Raw genomic sequence first — 15,380 nt, 5'->3', positions numbered from 1 at the left:
AGCTCCTAATGGGCCTGAATAGGACCCACAATGGTACAAGGGTTCCTTTTTAATTTCATTATTTACTTGTATTACCACTCAAGATTCCATTAGCGCTTCCAAGATCATAATAATGGGCGGCGTGTGTCAGTGGGAGCATAGAAATCTGAAGGGTTCTCGGCAGGTTTTTTGTTTCAAAATTTGGCCAAATCTGTGAATTTTCAATGGAGCGCCCCCATAAGACGTCTTTGTGTTGCTTCACATGAAAGAAGGCCCTTTACAAACTGGCTGCTTGGCTGTTTGTTTCCATTAATCCACATCAGAGGGATCATTTACCTAAATTATTCTTTTTTCTCTCCCCTAATCTTTTAAATAAGACAATTATATCAGTATTATTTCACCTGAGGGCGGTCTAGTACAGGGATGACCCAGACCGTCCATCCATCCAAACAGACGCTAACGGAATATATTTTTACTAAAACAAATCATGTAAATCCAATATTCATCTGTTCCAGAAAGCCAAAAATGTTAGCACTAAAGGAGGGATGCTCCAATCGATCAAAATGCCGATTAATGCCTTCCTACACCGATCACCTGTAGCCAGCTTCTCCCGCCCACTTTCCTTTGCTTCACACCCAAAACAATCATGTCCGCCATGTTTGATTTAAACTTGTCATTTGTGTGAGAGAAAAATACCTGGTCAGTGTAGCATGTTTTTAGCCGTTAGCTGCTCCTTATTTCCAATTGTTTGAAGAAGAAAAAACATCCTCTTGGCCACACTTTGGACACCCTGCATTAATTGTTTGACCATTTAGATTTGAAGCTGAATAAGTAGTTCACAAAGTATCCACAAGATGGCGCCGTTTGCCACGTTTGTTTTGGTCCGCTCGGGGAAGTCCAAATGTTTTCCACTGAGGGCCACAAATGGCGAGGATACAACCAATATGCCAAGAAGTTATTTTTTAAAAAATTACGACAAAATATTTTTACCACATAAAATGACTTTAATCTCTGATGCTGATTAATAATCTAAATCTAAAATAACATTATTTAACTGAAAGATTATGAGAATTTTGCCCACATTGTAATATCTCATTAGAATATAACTTTTTTCTCTGAATATTTTGACTTTATTTTCTGAAAATTGGAGCAGTTTTTTTCCATTTTTGCTATTTTTTTTCAACTATTTAAATTTTGGGGGGAATTTTTCAAATGTATTTCCATAATATTTTTGTGATCTTTACAGCGTTATAAAAGTGAGCCACATCCACGAGTTATGTTTGTCTTCACACCTTGTAAAAGAATATATACCTTCGCTGGAGTCGTTAGAAAATAGACTTTAATCTACATGGGGGGGGGGGGGTGTAACAGAGTCATACATGGCAGATACATGTCCAGACATTGAAATACTGCTCAGCTGAAAATAGAAAAAGAAATGTTTTCACAGCTGTTTGACAGGAGACACATTGTAGTTTGAATAAAAATCACATCAAGTGATTGACATTTCATTTAGACATGTTTATGTGTACAAAGGCGTATAAAACAAGTACAATAATGGACAAACATGGGTGTAAACACTTTTTTTTTTGCGTATATGTGCTATTTCATGACGCCAGCGTCCCACAAGTCGGATCAACCGCAAACTGCCTTCGTTCCATCATAGGCAGCCTACACAAAGTCTCAAAAGTATCCTAAAAGTACACCTGTAGATTCAACTAGCATACGAAGGAAAACGGGCGATGGCGTACAGTCTGCTCAAGCCTTTACGAGGAGAGCGCCGTGGTGTCATTTGCAGTGTTTCCATTGGTCCCTTTTGGTAGCTGGTTTGAAGTTGTGATGAGGCACAGCAGGTGTCAACAACACAACAAGGCGTACGAACTGGAGATGAAAACGGGGGTATTTCCAGTATTGCATCGGACAGAGCCAGCTCGTGTAGCAGTAGGTCTTTGGGCAGAGTCTCCAAAAGTGTCCAGCATGGAGCTCAAGTGCTTGCTTTGAAATGTGAAATGGCACTCGGGGATAACTCGGTGCGCTTTTCACCCTCCTGTCCCTGGTTGCTTTTCATTTGGCGTCGGTGGACAGCTGCTCCAGCAGGGGGTTGGCCTCGCTCTCGGGGGTTTTGACGCTGTCGGTCCTCACGATGCAGGTGGGCCGGTGGAGGTTGAGCATCACCATGAGCTGCTGCCTCTCCAGGCGCAGCTCCTCGATCTGGGCCTTCAGCTCAGAGTTCACCATCTCCAGGCGTTCCGATTCCTGGAAGGACAAGATGGAACTTGACTGTGTGCACGTTGCTCATTCCGGGCTGTGCTGACGAAATGTTTTAGGTCAGCCGCTGGGGTGGAGTCTCATCAGTATGCAGCGCTTGTGTGAGGAACTCACCCTTTGGAGGAAGTCCGTTCGCTCCTTCTTCTTGTTTCGGCATCGCGCTGCCGCTACTTTGTTTTTTTCTCGCCTTCGTTTCCTCCTCTCTTCATCTTCGTCCATCTGCAAAGCAATAAACCATTGGCATTTAGTGTGAAACCAGAACTTACAAGTAATTCTTGTCCTAACCACTCAAGGGGGGCACAATTTAAACTTAGAATGACATGAAAAATGTATGGTGAATATATGCACCAAAAATGGCCCACGGACCACAATTGGGACACCTCTGTATGAACTTTTTGTTTTCGTTTTCTCTGTTCTTATTAGGCAAACATCTCTGGAGCCGCTTCCTCTTTCTCTCCTCCCCGCTCACCTCTGTTTTGATGGCGAGCGGCCTCTTCCCTAGCCGCCCCAGGAAGTGCAGCGGCGAGAACATGGCGCCCAGCTGGTGGAAGTCGGCCAGTTTCAGCTGGTCGGTGAGCGTGGTGGCCGAGATGCCCGCCAGCGGGCCCAGGCTGGGCAGAGAGCCCGCCGCCAGCGAAGGGTCCGGTATCTGTCCCGGCATCATGTCCAACCCCGGCCACCCCCGCCGCTACGAGAGACACAGGAGAGAGAAGGTGTGTTTAGACATTTAGCAGGTATCTCATCTTGCAGCCTCCTCATAGCAACATCATCTTTTTGGCCGCTGACCTCACCATCATGTGTCTTCTTGTCATCTACCATCGCCATAACAACAACTTGTTTCTGCATGACATCATTCAACGGCCACGAAAGCCAAGTTTTATCAGGTACACGTGCCTCTTGCGGTATGCCGAAGTGGCTTTTTGAATCACTTTAGCAGCATTAAAAATACAAACCCTGCCACTGCCATCCTCTTTTTAACTTATTTCATGTGCAGGGTGGAGAATGAAGACATCTTAAAGTCGCGGCGGAGATGGGAAACACATGTTGCAGATGCATGACGACACGCTGTCCTTCCGTTCAACCTCGTGTGCAGCACAGAAGACACATGCGTTTCTGGACTATTGAATTCCTCCAGTAGTCAAGGAACATCTAAGGTAGGGTAATGGAGGATAAACTGATGTGACCGGATATCTGGTTTGACAAAGAGATGCAGCTGCACGGTAGCAGCCTCCTGGATGGATCATAAAGAATCTAAAAGTCATAAATCCTTAGATCAGGGGTCTCGCAGGACATTAGTTTGATGATATGAAAGTTTAATGTTAGTGCGGCCCGCGCAAGTTTGATATGAATGCTGTATGGTATCATGTACCCAGAAAAAATTATTACGTTTGATTAATGTTCATGTTAAAGGTTAAATAACTGTTAATAGTTATCCTCCCTATCCGTGTGGAAGTGGTAAGTTTTTGGCTGTTTAAGTTTAAAGGAAATAACTTGAAGGCTACCGTTTAGGTCGCTAGCTTTCTAGTTTGCGAGTTAGCATGTGTCTCAAGATCCTGCAGCTGTGCAATATGCCGTTTTATTATTATTATTATATTTATTTATTACTGATTGATTTTCTTTATTCTTGATTTGTTTATTTTTATTTATTTTGTGCAGAAAAATAAAAATTAAGATATTTGAGAACAGTGGAATGTTTTATCAGAGCTTTTATTGTAGAAAATCGGAACCAAAGCACTGAAAAAGTTTGTATATTTTTCTGTTTTTAATAAATGCGTTTTTTTTTTTTCGTTTTTTTTGGAAAACGTGATGCGGCCCAGCCTTGCCCAGACCCTAGCTCCAGTGGCCCCCAGGTAAATTGAGTTTGAGACCCCTGCCTTAGATGAATGGATGGTAGAGACAACCATCAGGTATCGTATGACATCTTTTAAACATTCTCTGCTTGTGACGCTGTGCCTTTAAACACTGCATGTACAGTTAATCATGGATTTAGGACGGCCATTATTTCTATTATTTTGTAGACTGCAAGTCACACCCATGAGGACGCTACCAGTGTTAAACCCCCCCCCCCCCATGCTACTTCCCAGCTTTGGGACAGAGCTGAGCTAGGACAGGTTGCATAGGAGGCAAACAAAGCCCCCCTCAGATGGACGCAACAAAGACGTGCATTGTGCTCAGACAGCTGACCGTGCTGCCGGGTGACGAGCCGACAGACGAGGATGGATTGGAAGTTATACTGATTATTTATTTTTCTATTACAAAAGCCATAGAGGAAGGGTTATGTAACTCTATTCTAATGTACTCCACCCAGCTTATGGGCTGGTCTCAAAAGTGTTTTTACAGTTGGGGCTGGAATTAACTGCCAAGCGGAGAGGAGACTGGCCGTGACGTGCACGCGGCCTGAAAGGTGGCTGCCTGAAATGCATTTGTGCAGTTGTATTTTCTCCATGGAGCTTCCTGCGTTACTAATGCAGACACGTGACAGACAGTACACCTGAGCCAGTAGTTCATCTCCATACTGTTCTTATGACCTCTTTGTTTGGCCTGCGTGATTTATTCGCTCCAAGGACAAGTTAGAACGCCGAGCCAGAGTCCAATGATGCATTTTATTATTTCATTCCTCCCTTCGCTTCCCCTCTTGAGGGACTTCTCCCTCTCGTCCACTTTTTCGTGTGTGCTCCCATTTACACTGCGCTTGGCAGCCGCCTGTTGTTTTTTCTGGAGAGGGGGAAAAGAACAAGACAAGCTCTGGTAAAAATCTTTCTTAGACAAAATTGCCTCTCAGTGAAAACTCCCGGGAGGGGCGCAGGAATGGCGGGCGCCAAGGACTTTTCGTTTTTGCAAAGAGGCAGACTGAAAGGCAAGGCATAGCACCATATGGTAGCAAGAGCAGCACCTATGAATAATATGCACTTCAAGTGTTTCCCTGCAGGAATGCAATCTATCGGTGGTGGTTCTCGACAATATGTCACCTTCTGCACTAAGGGTGTGGAAAATAATCGATATTAATCGGAACATCAATGTGCATGCACACAATGCAAGTGCATCAACTCATTCGCTGGGTTATGGATGCAATTGACAGGTGAAATATAGATTCATTGTGATGCATTTGTGGGTATAAGTAAAATCTGATGCAAGCACCGTTTTATTAATGTTCAATTTCACCCCATATGCTGTTCCCCAGGTGTAATGACTGCACCATCATTGTTTCGCGTTTTGTATTGAATACGGATGTAAGCCATGAGGCACATATACAACTCGTAGTAAAACAGTATGGACGTTCGCACACAAGCAGCAGCGAGGAAGTTTCTATATTTATTCCCCCCGCCCCCGATATTTGCAAAGAATGCCACATTAAGAAGCCGTACAACGGCAGCAAGACAAACACGCAGACCCCCTTAAAAAGGGGACACCACAACACGGACAAGTCAAACACCGCCGTCTAGTTCCTCGTCGGACACCGGGGAAAAACCAAGCAAATCAGGTCAGAACAAGTGGATCTTGCGCTGCTTTCCAAATTGTCCAGGAGCTATTTGTACGTCTTTGCAACAAGTGTGCCCCCCCGCCGAATGAGTGTTCAGCACAGCAGGTGACATTAGAACAGCAGAGCAGTTGGCTTCTTTTTTTTTTTTTTTTTTTTTTTTAAAGGGTATAAGTTGTTTTCCACTTTCTGCTCCTCACTACTGTATTAGCCTAACTTCTAGTGCATTCATATTAGCAGTATGTTTTACAGACTGTTGAAAGTGTCACTTTAGCTGTGTTGTTGCTACGTACTGTATTTTTTACAGCAGTAATTATTAATTGTTTTACTCCATCACTGAACCACTGCTATTTTAATTGCATAGCCGATGTGAAAGTGTGAGGAAAGTTGTTTTTGAAAGGTTGTTACTGTTTTAAGATGGTAAAAAGAATGATCAAGATGTGGTGCATAGTAAAAAAAAAGACAAACAGCACTTTAGTTGTTTGTTTAGTGCCTATAAGGAATAAAGCCAAATCCTTTTAGTAGGACCATACTGAATTCCAATTTTACCCTTTGCTTATTTGCGTTATGTTGAATTACAACATATCGCTAGAAATTGCACCATATCATATCTGATTCCATTGATTTGAACTAAATGATTATTGCATCGTGAAAAGGGTGAATCGTATCGCATCGTATCACCAGAAACTTCCATGTATCGTTATAGTATCGTATCGCAGCAGTGCCTCGAGATGTGTATCGAATTGTCAGTGCTGAGATTCACACCCCGATTCTGCATGCGACACTTCCTCCTTGCTTTTACTTGCAAAAGATCCATGCCGAGCTCTTCTGCCACCATGTGGCCATCTTAAAACTGCTGGGAAAATTACTTCCTTTTATTCTGCAGTTACGTCATCACCTCTTTTTGCCTCCCCCACAAAACAAACGTTCTCCCCTGTATATCATATCAATAATGTTTATTTTACTTACTATTGTTGCTGTACAGTTAGTAATGGATACGGGATAATGGATTATGAGGAGAATAGTTTCAGAATCTGAACAAATCATGCGTGTACCCCCGTTCCGGAAGAGATTGTGTCAGGTTCCACTGTATGATGGAGAGTGACACACTAGCCATCATCATATTTTATCTGTGTGTGTGCATATGGAAATTAGACTCCCATGCATGTCTTATTTCTCAGTGTCATGTGGAAACATTGACGTGGTTTCCATTCTACCCAAAAAGATTAGATTCCGACTGCAGGGATGGCCCAAATTGAGGCCAAATGCATGAAAATACATGAGGTGTACGCAAACATTGCATCAGATCATGTGTTCAGATAGCTGCCAATTACGAGAAGTGAGTTATGCGCCATCCCGCAAGAGTTATTGTAATGTTGTAAAATGCAGTACATAACAACTCCAGCTGTATGTAACTCCCGGCTTTTCACTTTAACACCTTTCATATTTCTTCTGTTCTGCTTTTCAAACTGCCACGTGAGTCTTAGAATTCCCCTTTCGTCTCTTAAGACACAAAGCGCTCCGTGGTTTGCCAATCTACCCCAAAACGCGTGTCAAAATGATTGAACCTGTTTTCATAAAGATGGGTATTTTCTTTTTCCTGCCAGCAGTCGAGGTTTTAGCGGTCAGCGTTTGATGATGCAACGGCGTTACTGTGCTTTTGCAGCCGAGCAGAAAAGCCCGTGCCGTGCCTTTTTGGGCGCACGCTAACCTCAAACAAAGACACCTACACAGGCCCAGTGGCGGTGTGGGCTGCTGCAGCCTCTCTTGGGTCGAACGGGGAGGACGCCAGCCAAAGGGGTGTAGCAGAAATGTCATGTATTAGCTGTGAAATAGAGGACCGTGCTCAATGCCATTGCTGGCTGCAGCCCAAAACCAATCTAGCTGGACGTGTGTATATACATGTGTGTGTGTGTGTGTGTGTGTGAGCAGACAGTGTGTCCTGTATGTATCTTTCAAGGCACAAGTCGCTTTGCTCGCCAGCCTCAGCTCACTTTCAGCTCTGTCCATTTCCTGAGTCATTCCTGAGAACAATTAGCAGCGCTGTGGAATTCCTTCCCAATAGCCAACAGGACGACTGGCAGCCCCTATTATCCACATCCCCTATGGCCATGCTGAATGAGGAGGGGTACAGGGGCGCTTTCAAAGGCCTCTCATTACCTTTTATATACGCTTGCTTTAAAATAGGGGAGGGGGGCACTAAAGGCTTAACTCAACAAGTAACAGTTTGGTTTGGAATGAATAATAAAGTTTTAATCACACAATAAATTAAAATGACATTTTTGCTGGTTTCAGTACATTGCCATGTGCATGCATCCAATCCGGAGGGTTCACTCTGTGCATTGGTTCCATTTATAAATAAAGAATCTTACTTACTACGGTCAGGCATGGAACCAATTTAGCACGCTAAACATGACATTACTGTACTCAGGTATGCCCACAGCTCTGTTCATCACGATACGGTTGTGGTGATTAGGCGAGACAGCCATGCTTTGTGAGTTAATTAGCATGACGGCTGACTCCCTAAATCTGTTTTTTGACATGATTAAATCCGTTTACACATGAAATAACACCCCTATTGTCACCTTTATGGTCCTATTATTCATTGTTGACATCACATTGTGCAACGCTTATGCTGCAGGGACTTGAGACGGGCGGTAGCCAGCAAGCTAACCAGTTACCTTCAAATAAGAAGAAGCCAAAAATGTACCACTTCTACACGGGATGAGAGGAGAACTTTTGGACATGCCATGGCTGACTTCATGCAGTGTTAAGGTAAGTCGTCTCAATGTCTTGTCATTACTGCTGCCTAGTGGCCAGAATACTACATAACATATTGAATTTCAATATGTTTTGACTAATAATAGACCATAGTTTACCACGAAACAGGGATCATTTGGTCATTAATTAATTTCACAAAAATGCAATATAGTGATGAAGCGGTAATCAAACTGCGATACTGCAAGGGACGACTTTACATTCTAGCAGCAAGACAATGTAATAATGGCAAAGAATCCAAAACACACACACCCTGAGTCTTTAAAAAAAACAACAACAAACTGTGTAATCGAGCATGCTATTTCAACCAGTCCACCTTGGGACACTTAGCAATGGAAACAATGAAAAATGTACACTCAATTGAAGCGTCCGGCGCCAACAGAGCTTTAGTGATAAAACTCAGCAGACCAGAGGTATTTTGTTGTCTAATTTACCTTTAAATGAGACAAAAGTTGCAGTTTTATTGCTGCCAGACTCTGGTTGAACGGGAAAAGCCATACACACTTTCCAAAATGCAATCAGTCGCTTTACCAGCGTTGTTCGATGGGTCTACTTATGAACTAAAAAGGACCTTAGAGGCGCCACACGCCAGCATCTCTCGCCCCTATGAAATGTTCTCCTGATGGCCACCAGTGAGCAGCCAAGGCACGCTCGCTCCCAAATCTGCGGCCAAGCTCTCAGCCATCATCATCATGTTGACTTTTAGCCTTTCGCAATCCTCTCAGGAAAGCAGATAATTTGTCTTGAGGACAGGAAAAGTCCAAATATACATTACGGACATTCCTGCCAACCCTCATCCTATTTTCATTGGCTGCCATGACACCAGTCGTTCTGATGCTGCGCTGCGGTCATCTGTGGTCATTAGCCGAGGAGACGGCGATGGCGTGTGTGGGCGATGAAGTCATTAGCAGAAAATTGAACCTCTCTTAATTTCACCTTTTTTCGCCGTTGGCTCGGCTCTGAGCGGCTTGCCACTTTCAGAAGGAACACGCATGACTGAACTTGGCAATAATGTTAGCGACAGCGGTGCGTTCGGTGCATGTTGAGGTTAGTGTCGTTGGGAGAACATATTGTCGGACAAATCCAAACACAAAGCACAAGTGCCGTGCGTTACTGTGTGATGATTGGCTCGATTCCTGCCTCTTCTAAAAGTCTATTTCTACATCTTGGGTGGTCTCGCTTGAATTATAACCATTTGTCCCCCGTCGCATGTTGGGATTAGGCCTCGGGCTCAGACGTGGATTAAATAAGAAAGCCATTTTCAAACGTACGCCGTTGACACCCGCAACAAATCCGGTGCGCAGTCCCCGACAATAAGATATTGACCAAGACCAGAAAATGTGATTTAATGCTGCCTGTTGAAGCAATGGCTGGGATTACATAACGTGTCATTTTAATGCCGCTTCATACTTTGGCCTCTGTTTCATCATATGTCAGGCAGACTCTGATGAAACAATGTACTGTGTGCCCTATTTGTCTTAGATGTTCAATAACGTTGACACGCAGACAAAAAAAAAGCCCACTTCTGACAAAACATGTGGAAAGGTTTACGGGGCCAACAATGCCCTACTGATAATGTGATACCCCCTCCCTCCCTCTCAACACCACTGTTAGTATCAGCGAGCTTGCTGTTGCATAGTTGGCTGGCTCGCCTGCAATGCGTCTGCAGTCTGTGCACTGCGGTGCAGCGCCGGCATTTCCAGCTCCCCGCAGACGCACTGGAAGGCATTTCTACTTAAAATAAACCCCCCGCGCGCCCACGTCCAGCCTCTCAGCACCTTGCCTGTCAAAGCCATTCCTCCGTGAATCCGCCGCGGCATTCCGTTTATGACAAAACTATCCAATGGATGTGCCCGGGCAGGCGCTGTGGGGGCATTTTCTACCTTGTTCACCTAAGACACATGTAAATAAAGACACAAAGCAGAGTACGCGCGTCATTCAAACGCGGCACGCAGCAGCTGGAGTGCAACTGCGTCACAAATTTGGAAAATACTGAACCTATGAACTTGCAAGTCACACAGTCCCATCATTTTTCCCATTGCGTGTCCCGGCCATGACTATTTTGGCCTTAAATGAACCTCGGTAGAGTTGGCCTTGTTCGTAGACGTTTTACAGGATTTTTATGAAAACAACACACCATTGTTGATGAGGAAGTGTAATAATTAAACAGCGCTATCAGATTTATTCATATTCCCATGCACTTCCTGCACGCAGTTCACTTAGTCAATGCAGCCTTTAAGTAACACAATATTTAATATTACAAATCCTTAGCTTTCATCACACACAGCCAGCTAAAGGTCACATTCATTGCTAAACTCTCCCTTATTGCTTAAAATAAAAAAAACTTTATGCTTACTCAGAGTGAAGTCCTTCTGTCAATGGTGCAACTGTGTCCGCACACTGTGGAGAGGGGGAGGGAAAGTGGAAAAATAATTAGCATTAAGTCATTTTTGTAGTTTGTACAGGACGTTACCAATGGGGTTTTTGAAGACGGACTAACCCATTCAATTCATGTGAACATGGTCCGCATCCTTTGACACAATCATCACTAGAACCAAGCGTATTACTATAAATAAGTACACAATCCAGCCGAATCAGACATTATAACTGTGTTTACAGGACTGGCAGTACGGTATGTAAAAACTTGGTGATTAAAGTCTGCTTGTATAGGTTTAAATCTAAAAACGAGTGAAAATTGAGTGCAGTTTGGCGCAGTAGCCATGTTACATAACTGTCTTCACACGCGGGGTTAAAAAATAAACCTAAATATATACACATAAAACATATACACATACAATAATACATCTAAATGCAAACATTGTTCCTACACAAGTTGTCATTAAGCTAACAGTCCCGTTACAAAACAAGCCTGTAAAAGTGACACTTGTAACGACTGTAGTTTACACAAACTTTATAAGTCATTAATATTCGTGTGTTCTTACTGGGTCTAATGAGATATTGTTTAAAGACCGAGAGCACATATCGTGTGTGTGTGTATAGTACATGAATTAAACGATTTAAAAGAAAACTACGTGTAGAAATGTACAAGATGTGTGTACAAGAAGAACATTAGCCACGCAGCCAACCACACGCTAGCAACACAAGGCGGGCAGATCGCTCTGTGCTTACCTGTTGTGCGCCCTGAATAAACCAAACAAAATCCGCAGAAGACGGAGCCAAAAAAAAAAAACGTGGATTGGTGTGTGTGGGGGGGATTTTAGGACTCGGCAGCGGGTTCGGGGACTAGCTGGAGTCGTTGCATCAGCCCGTTTATGTAGTGGGCCAGGTCTGGGAGAGCGCAGGAATGCGGAAGTGTCGGAGCCAGACGTCAGCGTACATGCGGGCTGAGGTTGGTTTAGCCCCGCCCCCTAGCAACCAAAAACATAAACAGCACCAGAGGAACACTTTTCAACAATAACTTGCACATGTAAACAAATACTTACTTACAGACAACACTTTCATGCTGAATTCAACTCAAAGGCAGGAGAAGTTGAATGAAAGAAAATGGATGCCTGGGGGCCATATGTGGCGGCATCTTCTAAAACTAATCCGAATTGCTCACATCAGAATATTCCGTAATTTGGTTATTATATGTGAAAAACAGGGCTATTTAGTTATTAGCTTATTAGCCAAATAAGCAATAATTACAAAATGCTTTGTTGTTTAATGACAAGTTGTTTTGTTTTAGCCTGTTTAGTGAACAAAAAGTCAAGATATCAAAGTGGCATAAACTTTTGAGTGTAAAAAAAATACCACAGATGCTCATATATTGCAAGCATGAATCAAAAGCCCGCTGATATGTAAATAAACTGACCTAGTAGCCTTTGCTTTAAAGTGCATGCCATTGTTAACATTTATCATTCATGCTTGATTTTACTTATTCATAAAACCATTATTACATTTTAATATGAGTGTCTCAAGATCTTGCGAGATTAAAACTTTCCTGTTCTGAGAAAAACACTCATCTCGTGGGCATTAGGACTGGAATGATAATAAATGAATGAATGCAACACACAATAAACGATAATGAGCTTGCTCATTTTGCCGGCCTCAATATATTACCATGTGCCTCCGCTTCCAAACAGTTCACTCTCAGCACATTGACACTTTTGTTCCATAGAACAACAGCATGAACGGAGTGAGCCCTATTGTCAGTCTTTGTCTCGGTGGGTGGAGGCTGGGCCGCTAGCATTCACACAGAGAGTGCAGAAGAGTGTAAATTGTCCAAGATTTTGTAATATTTTTTCACATCGTCTTATGACACCCCTACATTTTAATATCCAATCATTTGTCTAATTGTTCATTTTTTGCTCTTTAAGTTCACAGATCAGATGGAGCCTAACTCGGGCCTACTTTGGACAAGAGACAAACTACACCCAAGACTGATTACTTGTCCATCAGAGGTAAAGTTATCATAATTATATAATTATTGCAGTACTGCATGTGCGTGTGATGGAAAATAAATCCACAATACAGCCATAAGAACTACCGTGTATCAGAAATATACAGTGGAGTCTATTATTGCTGCTTTTTAGGGCCATCACTTCCTCTTTTATTCCTTGCTGTGTGGAGCATTTGCCAGGTTAGGTTAAGTTATTTCAGTCACTTTGTTTAACCCTCATGGTTCACCGTTTATAGATGTTTGATTCCCCACATTCATATTAGTCGCCCACCTTTGATTGGCCGGGACTTCCTGTGCAACTTAACATCATGTTATTGCAGCTGCCTGGGTAAGTCTGATGCCATAAATTTCACTCTGACCTTTTATACTTGAGGTGAAACCCACCATTTGAGGAGTATTTTTGAGGCATAACCCAGTGTTGTTTCAGAAAACTTGAAAAAAGTCCCAGAACATTCAATGTGACTTTCCCCTTCTGCCTCCCTCTAGTGTTGATACAGAGTAACTACACATCACTGCACTGTGAGTCCAGCAAACAGCACTCTTAACAATTACATGCATTTCTTACATTTGATGTCATTTTTCCAATCAACAATGTGACACTTTCCTTCCTGTCTTTAGTTTCCATCTCAATTGTTCCACCCTGTACATGCTCCCGAGTTATTCCAGGCTCCCAAAAAATACCCACTGTGTTCCCTTTTTTTAGATTCTAATTTGGTTCCGCCGTGATTTATGTCTCGCATCTGAGGGGAGATCATCATCGCGTGCGTGCGTCACAGTCACTCCGAACATAGACGTGGAACACATCTCAGAGGTGGCCAGCGGGGTTAATAAAGCAGAACAGATCGTGAAACAGGAGACGTCTGGCCGTGCATGAATAGTCAGGGTACGAGAGAGTTTTTGGTTTTTTGGTCCCTGTTACTCTCTGGGTGCAGGAAAACCACCCGAGCCGTCACTCGGTGCATGTTCTTTTTGCGTTTTAAACCATTAAACAGGAACTGACCCCTGCCAAAAGCAATATGAAAGCTAACCAAATGTGCACTCTGGAGCTGCATGCAGAAAATTAAATTAAATACATTAAATGGACAAAAGCTAGGGGTTGAAGCTTCATATTTGGACAAGTTTGGTGTGGAAGAATGGAGATGCCATGATAAAAGTGCAACATCAGTGACTTTCGGCTTCACAGTTCTTCTGGGGTGAATTTTGGGGGGGTGTCTTCAGTAATGCTGAACTTCCTGTCAGGGTAAATGGCCTGGTGTGCCAGTATTGTGATGTCTAGCTGTGTGGTCACGGAGCCACTGTACACTGAGCTAGCTAGCTCCTTGTGACAGCAAGGGTGCCTCATCCATCCATTTCTATACCTCTTATCCTCACAAGGGTCGCAGATTTGTTGGAGCCTATGCCAGCTGTTTTTGGGCGAGAGGCGGGGTACACCCTGGACTGGTCGCCAGCCAATCACAGGGCACATATAGACAAACAACCATTCACACTCACATTCATACCTATTGACATTTTTTTTCCTTTTTTTTTTAAGACAAGATTAAGATGTATTGAATTAATCATTTATTTTTTTTATGAGAAGTTGAGTTTAATTTTTTTTATTGGTATTTGTACCGTTTTTTTCAACTTTTATTTTTAGATTGTATTAATTTTTTTCTTTTTCAGAGATGTCTTACTATGTTGTCATCAGATGTTCTGCTAAAAAAATGAGGACTTTAAATATATATTTTTTCCTAATATTTATTTATAAAAAAATATAAAAATGTTATTTTTAATTATGTATTTTAGAAAGAATATTTTAATTTTACTTAATATTTATTTTAACATTTTTGTTTTTTTTTCTCATGTACTTTTGCACCGTTGACTTTACATCCTTGTGTCTGTTGACTCACTGGTGTTTACACAGACTTTAACACTTGTGCTTTTGCGGTTTAATTCCCAGAAAGACGCCTTCTCACCTTGATGAGCGTTACAACTGTTGGCTGCAAACAGGTCGGTCGCTTATTTTTTTTAAACATCAGCATCGTAGTCCACTGTCACATCTTTGGGAAATACCCGGAGAGCCAGACACTTGTCCTGACTCATTCCTCATTCCTGACCGCACTGCATATTTTGTAGACACAATAAGGCAAACAGCCCCTTTTTTAATTTCCTTCCTTACTTTTTGTTCTTCTTCTTTCAAAATAATCCCCAGACGTTTATGGAGTGAACACACACACACACACACACACAGACAGACAGACGCATGCCCTGATGTTTGCACATTTTCAAATGTTTTTCTATGTCATAACAGGCCAGGATGGAGGGAAGAATAGGAAGTTGGCAGCCAAAATGTAAGAGTAACTGAGTTTTTTTTGCCATTATTTCAGTTGCAGAAAACATGTCAGGTTAGCTTGGTCTTCAACGTAACACTTTGTCTTAACATTTTGTACTGTATTTTGTATTTGATTGATACTGTCACTGATGTAATATGGTTGCGTT

At 42.6% G+C, this 15,380-nt stretch overlaps 1 protein-coding gene and 1 long non-coding RNA gene across 2 annotated transcripts; one reads left to right on the top strand and one right to left on the bottom strand.

Moving 5' to 3' along the window:
• Positions 1 to 1,284: 1,284 nt before the first annotated feature.
• On the bottom strand, positions 1,285 to 11,809 carry jdp2b (Jun dimerization protein 2b). The gene is made up of 5 exons (XM_078799282.1): positions 11,630 to 11,809; positions 10,857 to 10,900; positions 2,714 to 2,932; positions 2,359 to 2,463; positions 1,285 to 2,232 (listed from the first exon to the last, which is right to left on the bottom strand). Exons 3-5 carry the CDS (start codon positions 2,906 to 2,908, stop codon positions 2,041 to 2,043), a joined length of 492 nt encoding a protein of 163 aa, XP_078655408.1. The 5' UTR covers positions 2,909 to 2,932; positions 10,857 to 10,900; positions 11,630 to 11,809; the 3' UTR covers positions 1,285 to 2,040.
• LOC131106781 (uncharacterized) lies at positions 8,045 to 15,232 on the top strand. Its single transcript, XR_013630428.1, has 6 exons — positions 8,045 to 8,497; positions 12,820 to 12,903; positions 13,036 to 13,421; positions 13,606 to 13,785; positions 14,842 to 14,891; positions 15,193 to 15,232. It is a non-coding gene; the product is annotated as an uncharacterized LOC131106781 (long non-coding RNA).
• The last annotated feature ends 148 nt before the right edge of the window (positions 15,233 to 15,380 follow it).

The sequence above is a fragment of the Doryrhamphus excisus genome, linkage group LG19 (genome assembly GCF_037039965.1).
Source record: "Doryrhamphus excisus strain RoL-2023G ecotype Guam linkage group LG19, RoL_Dexc_Guam_v1.1, whole genome shotgun sequence".
NCBI lineage: Eukaryota > Metazoa > Chordata > Actinopteri > Syngnathiformes > Syngnathidae > Doryrhamphus > Doryrhamphus excisus.
Note: the sequence above shows the minus strand (reverse complement) of the source record. Positions and strands in the feature narration are given on the sequence as shown.

Coding starts and splice junctions, on each gene's coding strand:
- jdp2b (XM_078799282.1), bottom strand. CDS start 2,908: ATGATGCCGGGACAGATACCGGACCCTTCGCTGGCGGCGGGCTCTCTG. Junction 2,464..2,713: donor CGCTCGCCATCAAAACAGAG/GTGAGCGGGGAG, acceptor ATTGCTTTGCAG/ATGGACGAAGATGAAGAGAG. Junction 2,233..2,358: donor GAACGGACTTCCTCCAAAGG/GTGAGTTCCTCA, acceptor TTGTCCTTCCAG/GAATCGGAACGCCTGGAGAT.